This window comes from Acanthopagrus latus, chromosome 23, assembly GCF_904848185.1.
Source record: "Acanthopagrus latus isolate v.2019 chromosome 23, fAcaLat1.1, whole genome shotgun sequence".
NCBI classification, from domain to species: Eukaryota; Metazoa; Chordata; class Actinopteri; order Spariformes; family Sparidae; genus Acanthopagrus; species Acanthopagrus latus.
Genome location: NC_051061.1, coordinates 5,351,279 through 5,364,607, shown reverse-complemented (window position 1 = coordinate 5,364,607; position 13,329 = coordinate 5,351,279). Strand labels below are relative to the sequence as shown.

Sequence of the window (13,329 nt, the reverse complement as noted above, 5' to 3'; positions counted from 1 at the left end):
GATAGTTTCCTACTAGTGCCCTTTAATTTTGCCCCACAGACATCCTGAGCTGAAAAGCAGTTATCTAAAGCTGGCTGGTGAAGAAATAATGGAGTCAGTGATAAGACGTTCTGCTGATCTCTCCAGCTGTGTTTCCTATTGTGAGTGTGAAGACATACAGAGGGTGATTCAACTAATTGAATTTAATGACTAAAAACATTAGTAAACTTAATTTCCTTAGCACTCTTTCACCACACAGACACAAAGAACTTTAGAGGGAAGACACGCATGAACTGCAATCCCCAGCCTTAACTAGTGAGAGTAGATGAAAGTCCATTCTTTTCATTACTACATCTAAATGTTCTCTGTGAAGTTGTGGTTTGACATGAAACTAGGTCTCGGTGTGAGAACGTGAGACCTCCAGCGATGTTTACAGTCAAGTCAGACATCTTGTGTCCAGCTGTCAAACTTTTGAGATGAAAAAACTTTTTCTCTTCGTAGGTTCTGGATTTTCCAGTGAAGGAGGAGGATTAAATGTCATTTCAACAATATTGGATGATGCAACTGAACTATCTTACAGCTTGTCTCAATGGGAACTTTAAGGGGGGAAGAAGACCTCCAAATGGCATGTCAGCCAGAAAAAAAGGGCTTTTTTATTTTTTTATTTCTTTATTTTTTTGATGTGTGAGCTGAAAGATAATTACAGATGAAATCTATCTGAGTTGGTTATTTTCTGAGATTTGGGGTTTTCTGGGCTGCAAACACGGGCCCAGCTGCACCGCTCTCACAAATTACTGTTTTTCCACTGACAAATTAACTTGTGGTCTTTTTTTTTCAGTTTTGCGTTTGACTTCAGAGTGTGATGTTTTGCCTTTTATTAACTGTGGGAGAGAGAGAGAGAGAGAGAGAGAGAGAGTAAAAGAGGGGGAGGATGAGATTTCAACACAATCTGACAAACCAGAAGAGCAACAATGAGCCTGTAAGGACCTACAGCCATAATTAGACTTCAAAAGCTCATTACTAACATACTGGCAAACATTTTCACAGGAGTTGCACCTGAGGGCAATCTGATAAGGTGGAGATCTCACTTTCTTCCTTGGTAGCCTGTTGCAGTGGCACACATACAAAACGCGTAATCTGTCACGCAGCTCTGATCCCTCCTGAGGCTACATCAGAAAAAAAAAAAAAGAAAGAAAGAAAGGAGAAAAAAAAACTCGAGGGGTCAGACAAGGGAGGGAAGAAAATCGTTGAAGGGCAAAAACATTATAGACCAACCCACTGCGTGTCGAGTCCTGCCCTGCTCGATTCCCACATCACACTCACATGTCGCCGTGGTGCAGAGAGAGGCTGAGTGCGCGTCCTCCTCCTCCTCCTCCTCCGCCTCCTCCTCCTCTCCTCCGGCCGTGGGATCGCTTCTACCTTCTCCAAGGAGATTTACACGTTTTTACAGGTGCGTGGAAACTTTTTAAAAATGTGTCTTTTTTTTGTTTTGTTTTGGCTTATTTGTCCGTCAAGGTGCTCAACTGGGGTGTGAAATGCTTCTGCGCTGCTCGGTGACACATTTAAAGTGGCTTTTTCACTTGCAGGAGCTATAAAAAGAGAATAGAAGAGAGGCGCTATAATGTTTTGTTGTTGTTTTAATATTGCACGCCTGCTAATGAAAACTGGAAATCTACGTAAAACAAATTATTCGTGATAAAATTCTGTGCGAGTGGAACGAGATGTTTTGGAAGTGCGTGCGTATTTACGCACAAATTACGCGTAAACAAATGTAAACTGTGGGTTAATTTTCTAATGGATTTGTTGTGTTCCAATTTTTTTTCCCCCAAAAGTGGGTTTAAATCTTTTGTGGCAGGAAAATCCTCCCAGCGAGGTCAACTGATGGAGAGAAATGTTCAATTAAAAGTGCAATGTGAACTTGTAAAGAGTTTTAATCCCACTGAAGTCTGAGCCGCTTTAATGTTTAATAAGTTATTACTCCATGATGAGAACTGGAGGCTTCCCCTCTCGTTAATCATGCAGATATGGTCGCTGTTATGTGTTTCATCACTAGGCACTCTGGATACTGTGAACGAGTTTTTAAATTCATTTGATATTGCATTTCCTGCCGTTAATTATCGTGTTTGTTTTCCCTGCTCAATCCTGACTCTCTGTCCCTCTTGTTGCAGGGCTTGCTCTCGTCGCCTCCTAGTGATCAGACTGGGCATTGAGAGAAACTGGTTTTTTGGAGGAAAAAATTCTCAAACCACAGGAAATCCTTTTTGATACCATCAGAAGGAACATTTTTTCCCCCTCTCCGTACGCCAGCTGACTGACTCTTCAAAACCAGAGAAAGAAATGCCCAACCAGAGGACTTTCTGACACCTTGTCTGAGGATTTAATTTAAAATCTGAAAAGGAAAGAAAAAAAGTATCTTTCTACTTCTGGAAGGGCTAAAAAAGAAATGGACACAGGGACCCACCACGCTGCCTACGCCGCTGCTGCCCCGTCTACCATGCCCATGGCCGCCCCCACAGGAAACCTGCTTCGGATGTTTCGTGAGTACCAGAGCAACGCGGTCATCATCGAGCACTACAACTTCACTGGCAAGCTGAAGGAGAACAAGTACAAGGATGGACTTAAACCAGAGGCCATAGCATTCCTGCTGGTCTGCCTGCTCATCGTGGTAGAGAACGCTGTGGTGCTCCTGGCCATATGGAAGAACAAGAAGTTCCATCTGCCCATGTACTATCTGCTAGGCAACCTGACTCTGTCTGACCTGCTCGCAGGCTTCACCTACATGGTGAACATCATCATGTCTGGTGCCAACACGCTGAACATGACCCCGGTGCTGTGGTTCCTCAGGGAGGGGGGTGTGTTCATCATGCTGGCCGCCTCGGTCGTCAGTCTTCTGGCCATCGCCATCGAGCGCCATGTCACCATGGTGAGGATGAAGCCGTATCAAGGGGACAAACAGGGCCGGATGTTCGCTCTGATCGGAGCGAGCTGGGTGCTGTCGGTGCTGCTGGGCATCCTTCCTGTCCTGGGCTGGAACTGCATGGGACAGCTGGATCACTGCTCCACGGTCCTGCCGCTCTACGCCAAGAGCTACATCCTCTTCTGCATCACCGTCTTCAGCGCCATCCTCATGTCCATCGTGGTGCTCTATGTCCGAATCTTCCGCATCGTCAAGGCTAACACCCAGCGCCTCGCTTCGGTTCCCCAGCGCAAAGGCCTCTACCGCAAGTCCCAGAAGTACATGGCCCTGCTGAAGACCGTCACCATAGTCCTGGGGGTCTTCATCGCCTGTTGGCTGCCCCTCTTCATCCTCCTCCTGTTGGACTTCTTCTGCAAAGCCAAAACCTGCGACATACTCCTCAAGGCAGACTACTTCCTGGGCATCGCCATGTTCAACTCCCTTCTCAACCCCATCATCTACACCCTGACCAGCAAGGACATGAGGAGGGCCATCCTGCGGCTGCTCTGCCGACACTGCCTCCTGACAAAGGACGGACAGGTGAAGAAGATTGGGATGCCCTTCCTGGAGTGCAGCACCAGTAAGACTGATGCAGCCTCTCACAGACTGGAGGGACTGGAGAACACAGTGTCCTCCAGTAACTTAACCCCCTCCACTATCAAAGCCATTTACCCCAGGCTGTCTAAAACATGACACAGCAGCTTCTTTACACTGAGAGCGAACATTCAGACTGACACCTCTCTCTAATCCACGCTGCGTTTGTGCCCAAGTCTGTCGAACAGATTTGAGCCTTAGGAGATGAAGCTCTGCGTTGCACTCTGCCACAGATTCGGACTCAGACGATTAAGCCTGGTATATGTGATGGATGTCCAAATTGGGAGAAAGACGTGAACTTTTTCAGCTTTCTGCGCATATTTTCTATAAGTGTGATCATGAGAAACAGGACACGTCAAAGCATTAATAGTGTCTTGCAGTTCCCTGTGAATAAAAAAATGCATTGTATTTGTCTTTTAGACACTGAAACCACGGCCAGTATTTGTTGGAGGATGCTCCATATGGAAGCAATTTCATTCATTCATTTTGTTTTTTTGTTTTTTTTAGAAGTGACAGAGAAATCAAAGACTGTGTAAATACGGCCAATTATGCCGCACATCTGAGCATGAGATTTCTCCTTATCTCCTCGCCCTGTGTAGCACATAATGACATGTTGTTACAAACACAGAGCATCCACACCCAAACCCTGCTGCCAAAACCATGTAATTTCTGCCATGTGAGGTTTGGTCAGCAGCGATGGCGGGTAGAGGTCCCCTCTGCTGAGATCAGAGGCTCGGCAGCCTGGAGACGCACTGAAAACGTCATATGGAGGCTTGTGCCGAGCGGTTTGCAGCTCTGGAGGTCCCTCCGACATATGTAGCGACACATGATGAATGAGTAGAAGCTATAAAGCTGACAGAGGAGGTTTGTCGACGCCTCTTTGGTTCTAAGAAACTACGATGTCAGCACAGTGATGCGATGTACACCCGTGGATAAAACAGAAACCGTTTTTTCCTTTGTTGGGGAAAATCCATCGTAACATGACATCGATCAATTTTTCATGTGAAAGGGCGTAGGTAAGATCTTCACCCACGTCGCAGAAATCTGAAGAGGCTCAGGCAAAAGTGTGTGGGCTTCACAGTGTCGGGGAAATTCATTGTGTTCAAAGTGATGTGAAAAACACCCTTTGCCAATTATAGTACTGTACATAAATGTAAAGAGAAAAATGATATATATTTACTGATTGTTTTTTTTTTTTAGTATACTAAAATGTAAATATCTATAGCCTTTTCTGAGCTGCATTTTGTATTGTAAAAAAAACTCACTTAAGTTATAATGCCAGTTTTATATATGCACTGAATAAAAACATATGTGAATGACGTTTACTCCAGAGTCACCCTCTAAGTTTTCTGTCAGCTTCATGTCTCTTTCATCGACATCCTTCCTGTTTCTTACTGCCGAACAGACACACACACAGCACTCATCATTGTGATTACACACACAACTTCAGTATATGTAAGGAACACTATGTAACAAACAAACCACAATCTAAATAATGTCAATTACATTTAAAGGGGAACCATGTAGTTTTGAAGAAATTCAAACTCTGAAATGTCATGCTGATAATATTAATGAGGAGGTAATACAAACTCAGAAATATATTTTTTTTTTCTTTCAACCCTAACCCAGAACGCTGTTTGAAGCTAGAAAGGTGGCAGGGTCCGCCACATATGATCAAAGTAACATTTTTGTTGTTATTTAAAGACAGTTTGTTTTCTTTAGCAATGAAAACCTTACAAAAAAATTACAACTTTTCTCCACTGATCCCCAAAAATACACAACACACCTTCAAATATTTATACATTTTTAAACTACGCACACATTAGCTGACATTTTTATTCCACACTAATATAATCTCATTAAGTCTGAATAGTTGTTTGCTGACATGAAATCAAAAGCTTTATGAATATTGTCTTGTGCAATATCATGATGATTATAATATTTATAATATTATAATCTTTTAGAATTGTTTTTTCTCTTTTCTCCAAAATGTTGGCTTATTTATATAAATTCACTACCTCAATAAGAAACACATGCAATACCTTGTGTCCCGGTGGTGCTTCGAAAGAACCTCAGAGGTCTTAACTCAACATCACGGTGACCTCTGAGGCTGCAGTTAAGGGTGATCCAACTAGATCAACTACGAAAATCATCAATTAACATGGTATTGAGTCAAAAACATTACGTATTCTGTTTGTATAGTATTAAAGAGACTCCAACAGGGTAGCGATGAAAGGGAAAATGAGGACAGATGGGGGCTCAGACTTGCACTGCAGCACCCCACCTCCATGCAAACCACCTGTGAACCACTTGATATGAGATGTGCCTGTGGTACACAAGAAGCTGCAGAAACACCAGCGATAGTGTAAGCTGTGAGTTGCTCTGTTTACCGTAAGGAAAACCACATATTAGTGCGCGGTTCCTCCAATTTTATTATAAGTGTGAGTTTGAGCTGTATGTCAGCCTGTCTCCTCCTAACCACGTGCTATTTTGCAGTGGTACGACTTTTGTGGTGTCAAGTCATTTTCAAAGAAGAGGGGAGTTTCAGTTCTCAGCAGAGCAGATGGGTAAATAATAACACGGCACATCTGCCTGGCAGTGCTGAAACCCTGCGTGGGCAGCATCCCTGCGAGGCCTGGGTGGAAATGTAGATTACAGAATGCTGTTCTTGTTACTGGTTTCTTATTACATCACTTTATTTTTGCTAACTCAGGACTAGGACGTCACAAAATGCAAGAGCTGGAAACCAAAAAAAAAAAAAAAAAAAAAGCCGATCTGGATGACCTGCTCGAATGTGATGTTCCTTACACAACCCAAAGGTATTCAGTTTACTGTCATAGAAGAGTCAAGAAAATATTCAATTTGAAGAAGCTGGAATCAGAGAAAAAAATTAAAACCGAAAATCAAAGTATTTAGTGATCAATTTCATTGTTGGCAACTAAATGATTAATCATTTTAGCTCTAATCAGCCCCATCATAGCAATTATATTGTTCTGTAATGTACAGCTACAGTTACAGATGCCTGTGGCATTCTATTGCCACGGGTCGATTTAGAAATACTTGAGTACCTAGAGCAGGGCTGTCGGCCAGCCAGGTGTTTTTAAGGGGGAAAATTAAAGAATTAATCTAATTATTCAAAAACATATAAAATATTGTTGTTTATTCTGTTTTGTGATTTAAAAATGCTTTTCAAATATTCTGAATTAATACTTTGTACAAATAATCCAAGCTAGGAGGGCAGATAGACCTTTTGAAGGAAATCTTTTTTTTACACTAGGGGTTTGCTTTTTGCAAGTGTCACCTCAGGCCTCGGAGAGAAAAAGTGTGTGCACCCCTGATTCAGATATTAATACTAAACAAAAGAGTGTCGAGAAAGTTGAAAATGTTTGCAGAGAGTAATGCACAAACAGTTGAAACATAGCTATAAAAAAGGATGAATTATTGAAATTAAATTGTTAAAAGTAATGAACAAAGAGAATAAATAGATTTCAGACTGTGAAGTTAAATGGCTGAAACTGTAAGCCAAGTATCTGGAACATGACTGGTGGTGTAGAGCTCATCAGACCAACAAAGGCAGACAAAAACACAGCAAACTAGTCTGACCAACCCTACAAACCTCTTCTAAAGCTTTCTTCAGCATCTCAATTTCTTTGACTGGATGCCATGTCAAAGGCTCCGTTGTCATCTCATTAACCAAAACAAAAACTCTAGTTGAAAACCTGCACAAAGGAGTTCATCTCTCAGCAATGTCTCATCTGAGTTTGTGTGACTCCAAGAAAACCATGTAGACTTTTAACAAAACATTAAAAACAAACAAACAAAAAAACAGCTGGAGCGACATCTAGTGGCCAACCCCCCTCAGCCTTAATGCCACAAAGCGCCCTACTCAATCCATTTCTCAGAAATACAGTCAAGGAACAGCAAAGCAAACGTCGAAGATATTTATTTTTAAAACTATATAAATGTTGTATACAACAGGAGGAAACAAACACATTTACAGACAAACAAAGATAGTGTGCACAACATTTCTGATGAGCACGGCCGTCCTGCAGCTACCACTCAGTGCTGACAAAGTCCCACAGCTGGTCACTGATGTCACTGCGAGGTCGCATGGACGTGTCGATGTTGATGGGCGTGGCCAGGTCTGCTCCGTAGTGCACTGCAAGAGGAGAAAACAACATGAGGCCATATTACAGAAACACAAGCTGACACAACACACAAGGTAACAACAGAGGACTGTACCTCCTTTTAAGATGTTGGCTGGCGTGTTATACTCCCACTTGATCTTGGTGATGAGGTAGTACACCTGAGCCACATATCTGGTGAGGGAAAACAAGACAAACTTCTCAAAAACAAATGTAGCTGTCATCACATGAAAGCAACACAGAGGAAAAGAGGAATGCTGTGTTTTTTTCTTTGACTGCTAATTTTCTGGGTCAGCTTCTGTCTGTGGAAGAGGGGTACATCATGTCTACAGGAGTACATTGTTCTGTGCTGTTTGTTTTTAGATCTAACTCAAAGCAGTGTTGTCAAATGTATCAAAATCTCCATACATATCCATTCTCAATATTTGAAACTGTTTGGATATTCATTCCTTGCTGTTTTTTCACTCTCCTCTCTAGCAGTGAGTTCTGTCACATCCATCACTGTTGTGCTGTCATAGCCCACCTACTCCTGAAGTAAACAAACTTAGATGCTCTTGATTTTATTCTTGATTAATCTGTAGATTGTTACACTAATTATTTATTATGATGTTGTGTGCTTTCCTTATTTGGACTGCCCCTTTCTATTGCCCCTCCTGTTGTCTGTCTTGTATAGGGCTGCCCCTGACCAAGGATTTTCTTGGTTGACCAGTGGTGGTCATTTAGAGCGATTAGTCGACTAATTGACGCATATACAGGGTTCTCCCCAGACGGTGGAACAACGGCGCTGCGCCGCCATACTGCTAGCTCAGTGGCACTAAACTCATTTTCAATGTTAGCTGCTTTATAGTGGTTGTTTGTAGGCTGCCGCGGTCTTCTCGCAAAAAAAGCGTTCCCCCCGCCCCCCGGCTGACGGTGATGAGCGTCCGTCCATCGTCGGTGTAGTTATCTCTGCTTTCAAACGTTCGGGCCGCCATGGGCAGGTAGCTAGGCTACTTACATGTTTAAGGTGGTACATCATGTTCATCGTGGAGGAGTGATAGGCAAAGTTTTTCTTGCAAAGTTTGCATGTCACCTTCTTGGGGTCATCCTTCTTCATTTCAAAATGATCCCATATTTTAGACGTCTTTCCCAACATGGTTGGCTATTAATTGTTAACTGTCTAACCGCAATGTCAAAGGGACCTGCCGTGGTAAAAAAAACAACAAAAAACAAACACTGACAGTGACTGCCAGTATCTGGCCCTTGAAATTAAAAGCCCTCCAGCCTTTTATACACAGGCCAGCCGCCAGTCACACAGATTTTGACTTAATTTTGACAAGACATGGCCCAAAATGTTGTTTTTTTTTTCCTGCGACCTATCGACCAATGACATTTTGGTCGGCTAATGAGTTTTTGGTCGACCAGTGCTTGGTTGACTATTTGGGGGCAGCCCTAGTCTTGTATATACAATTATTTCCTATCATATTGATACATCTATTCATATTTTTGTCTATAAGTTGTCAGATTTTGCGAGCTAATTTCTCCATTCAATCATCAAAACACAATGTTAGATTAAAGACATTTATTTTATGGTGTACGCCATGCTGCTAGCTAAGGTATAATTCATTTGTTATTCATAAAACTTCACACCAAGGAAGAACTACATGAACTCAGCACGGATCTACCAGTCATTGAGGTTATGTGACATTTGGAAACAAAAGAATGAGGACATTAAATATCCTGGTCTCTATTATTCACCTGTAAAGTGGATTGTGAACGCATTCAACATCGCATAATCAATAAATCGACCTATCGTTTCAGCTCTTAGCTGCTGCTATGGCATAAAACTACTTTCAAATGGCACATATTGCAAAAACCTCCCAGTTACTGAAAAATCACATCATTGCATTTCATTTCTTTTTGTTTGTTTGTGTTGTTTCCAGTCTCTGCAACAATGCTAAATCTGTTCCATCCAGTCACAGGTAGAATAAGCTGATGGTGGCTAAAAGTTCTTGAGATCCCTTAACTAGTGAAATTTCACAAGTGTTTGTCATTTCTATCCAGCGTTGTCGTTTAAAGAAGGTCGACGCAAAAACAATGCAGACTATGTTCAATCAAGACGTCTTGACATCGCCCTCAGAAATACAGCATGTCTATTACAAGGCATTAGACTACACTGCTCTGTTACTATACAGTATTCATGTTAGATCCAGTAGCATGGGCCATGGTTTTTTCATGTCCAACCCATACTACAACGAAAGTAATTAATGTCAAAGAAAATGGTCATTTTCATTCTAAATGATCTAAATGTGGTGACTGGAGGTCAATGAGATAGTTCCTTGAGAGCATCCTTTCATTAACTGATAAATGAGACTCACACTGCTGAAGGGATGACCTCGGTAGTGTCTTCATCCACCTCGTTCTGAAGACTCTGAAGCTCATGTTCGGTGTTTCGCAGACTCTCCAACTCTCTCTGCAGAAATCTGGAGTGGGGTTCAGGATGCCAACAAGAAAATAGGCGAGTGAAGCAAGACAGGGTTCATAAAAGACACTGGAAAAGTTGTGGATTCATTGATTTGTTGCACAGTCCAGAGCAGGCCAGGTGCATTTAAAAAGGATACTGTAATTCGGAGTCGGTGATCTGGCTCTTGGCTGTGCACTGCCTCAGCTGCTCCCCCAGGTTCGCCAGCTCGTTCTCCCGTTGCTTCTTCTCCTCCTCCATGTCCAGCAGCCTCTGGCCGGCGCTCTCCTCAGTCTGAGCCATATCTGGAGGCAAAGAGATAAAAATAAGAGATAAAAGAGGACTAAAGATGAAGATCAGAGTGTTCGCTGCTGCTGTCATTGAGAAAGTCAAATGGTTGCACTGAGGATGCACTCTGGACAAACTGGTGTTGACATTCAGAGACACTATACACTTGTTTCAGCACAAAACCTCACATACTGTACATATCCAATTTATCTTTGCGTAACAGTGATAATGCACCTAAAAGTAAACTGACAGCAATAGCTCACTACATATCTGACTGCTTACCTTTTAAAATCTGCGTCACTATCTTCTTTGTCTCCACGTGTTGGTCGAAAAGGGACTGATGTTCATCTTTCACTCGTCTCAGTATCACAGGCTGGCTGCTGTTGATGAAGGCCACCAGCGCCTCGCCCGTCTCCTCCAAGTCTTGAAATTTACGTCCCTGAGCCATCGTGGTCTAACAGGCAGCTAGAGCACACATTAAAGAAGAGATTTAACTCAAGGTGTGGAGGTTTATTTCTCTGTAGGGTGCAGAGGTCATCAGCAATTGTGAGGCTTCGCATCATCAACAACAATAAACAATCAAACAACATAGTCTAAACAACAAAGTCTCTCAGTCAAACGAAGGAAGAAATATGTAGATTAGCTGCGCCTACAAAAGTGTCTACAGTGTTTTAAAGTTGTAACTATTAATCAATTAGTCGATCAAAATAAACTTAAACCATGCCATTAATTTGATTTACGATTATTCCTTTTAGTCATTTTTAGAGCAAAAATTTGCTGGTTCCTGCTTCCTAAATGTCGACTTTGCTGAGCTATTAATCCTTAAAATGCTTATACAGTGCTTGGATGTTTAAATTAAAATAATGTATGGTAATGTTTTAGTTTCATATCATCAAGTTTTTAACCAACATCTTTCGCCCTCAGACGTTTTTCTGTTCTTACGTGAGGAGGAACAGGAGCAGTGTTGGAAAATCTCTCTCACTCACACAACAGTTCCCAGAAAAATGCACTCGGGAAACTTTTTTTTCAGCGGATGTATATTGATTTCAAACACAGAAGCCAACGCTAACTTTGACAGTCAAGGCAACAGACCAGACACAGATCTATAGCACACTTGGCTGAATGTGACAAACCCTCGCTGTGTTTTGTTTACGTTACAACGACGGTGCGTGCAGTGTGAACGTTAGCTCCGTGGCTAGCTTAACTGTGATTAAATGAAACAGACACTCAATACAAGATACGAGGAACACTTTCAACTCTACAGTTGACTAGTCGGAGCAATGTTTGTGTGAGAAATAAGCTCATGTTTTGTTAAAAGTGAAGAAGAAAACATCATACCAGTCAGCTCTGTTCCGAGATTCAAATTCAGACTGTGAGCGCGCGCCACTACCTCATATTCTTCTTCTGTGGTGATTGGCGGAATCGGAGCAGCTTCTCGCGTGCGTACCGCCCCCTACAGTACAGGAGTGCGCAGGCACCACCTTTTGCTTCCTTGACCCTCCTGCTCATAGACAGACACACGTAGACACCTCACTGAGCGGGTTGGGCCTTTTCTGCGTTACGTCGTAAGTAAAAAATTGGCATTTGGCAGTGAAAGTGATGAAATGTATTTCAGTACTGTACCAGAGACTTCAAATAATTATGTAATTAAGGGCTTCTGCATCACAAAAAAGACATGGATGAATGCATCTAGCCTGTTTTAAGTAATTTCATCGCATTGACCCACCACAGTCATCCAGTTTTTACAGTGCCTCTTTGTGGCAGACAAGTTGGGAAGTCTGGTTTGAAATGCTCGACCAGTTCAGTAGGGATTGTTTTGAGGGCACACACTCTGCTCAACACAGCCATTTCCTAAAAGGGGGGATGTGAGAAACAGACAACTTTGTAATACAGCAGTGTAAAAGTCAAGCTATGTCATTGTTTACTACTTACAGCATGACACTTTAAAGTATGTAATACATGTGCTGCAAGACACTAATAACACATATCTGCGTGATGCTACACATGGTTGTTTGGCATTTTAGTCTCATCAGGGGAGTGGCATGTATGTCGGAAATATGGGACACAATCTCATACACACACAAACATATAATTTACTAAGAGACAAACAGTTAAGATAAAGATAAAATAGGATGCTACTTTTTTGATCCCCCTTGGGAGAAATTCACAGGTAACAGAGCAGCAGGTGGGGAAAATAAGCAGCAAAAAGTAAAACAACAATTGAATAAAAATATGATGAAACTATTAGATTAAAAATATGCATATGGTATACAGTAACTGTCCATGTGTGAACGTGATGTGTGCAATATATAATAGATGTGAAAATGGATGTGACTGTGCAAATGTCAAATGTGCAGCACTCTGAGATCTCAAATAACAACAATGTGCAAAAATCTGCGTGGTTCCTGAGATAATAAATAACAGCAGAACAAAAAACAATCAGTCTTAAAATAACAGTGAAGTCTATGTTTGAGTCCTTAATCAGTGGGATTAGGAGGTGTTGGTGGTGCTGTTGTGTAGTCTGATCACTGATGGTATGAAGGAGTTGCCTCAGATTGTCCATTATAGCCTGCAGCTTTCCTCTCATCCTCCTCACTGTCACCGCCTCCACACTGTCCAGTTTCATCCCCACCACCGAGCTGGCTTTCCTCACCAGTTTGTTCAGCTTGATGGCACCACCGCTCCCGATGCCACCTCCCCATCACACCGCTGCAAAGAATATGACACTGGCTACCACAGACTGGTAGAACATTTGTAGCAGCCTAGTGCACACATTGAAAGACCTGAGCCTCCTCAGAAAGAACAGCCTGCTCTTTCCCTTCCTGTAGAGGGCCTCAGTGTGGTCTGTCCGGGAGTTGTAGCAGAAGTCGGAGATGTGAACAAAAATGGTGAAAGAACAGTTCCCTGACAGGCAGTGTCACTGCGTG

General features: G+C 42.3%; 2 protein-coding genes across 2 annotated transcripts; one reads left to right on the top strand and one right to left on the bottom strand.

Moving 5' to 3' along the window:
* The first annotated feature begins 1,213 nt into the window (after window positions 1–1,213).
* On the top strand, window positions 1,214–4,854 carry s1pr5a (sphingosine-1-phosphate receptor 5a). The gene is made up of 2 exons (XM_037089902.1): window positions 1,214–1,429; window positions 2,148–4,854. Exon 2 carries the CDS (start codon window positions 2,423–2,425, stop codon window positions 3,626–3,628), a length of 1,206 nt encoding a protein of 401 aa, XP_036945797.1. The 5' UTR covers window positions 1,214–1,429; window positions 2,148–2,422; the 3' UTR covers window positions 3,629–4,854.
* Window positions 4,855–7,455: 2,601 nt separating this feature from the next.
* spc24 (SPC24 component of NDC80 kinetochore complex) lies at window positions 7,456–11,893 on the bottom strand. The gene is made up of 6 exons (XM_037087592.1): window positions 11,741–11,893; window positions 10,685–10,867; window positions 10,275–10,419; window positions 10,032–10,136; window positions 7,772–7,848; window positions 7,456–7,688 (listed from the first exon to the last, which is right to left on the bottom strand). Exons 2-6 carry the CDS (start codon window positions 10,848–10,850, stop codon window positions 7,582–7,584), a joined length of 600 nt encoding a protein of 199 aa, XP_036943487.1. The 5' UTR covers window positions 10,851–10,867; window positions 11,741–11,893; the 3' UTR covers window positions 7,456–7,581.
* Window positions 11,894–13,329: the final 1,436 nt, after the last annotated feature.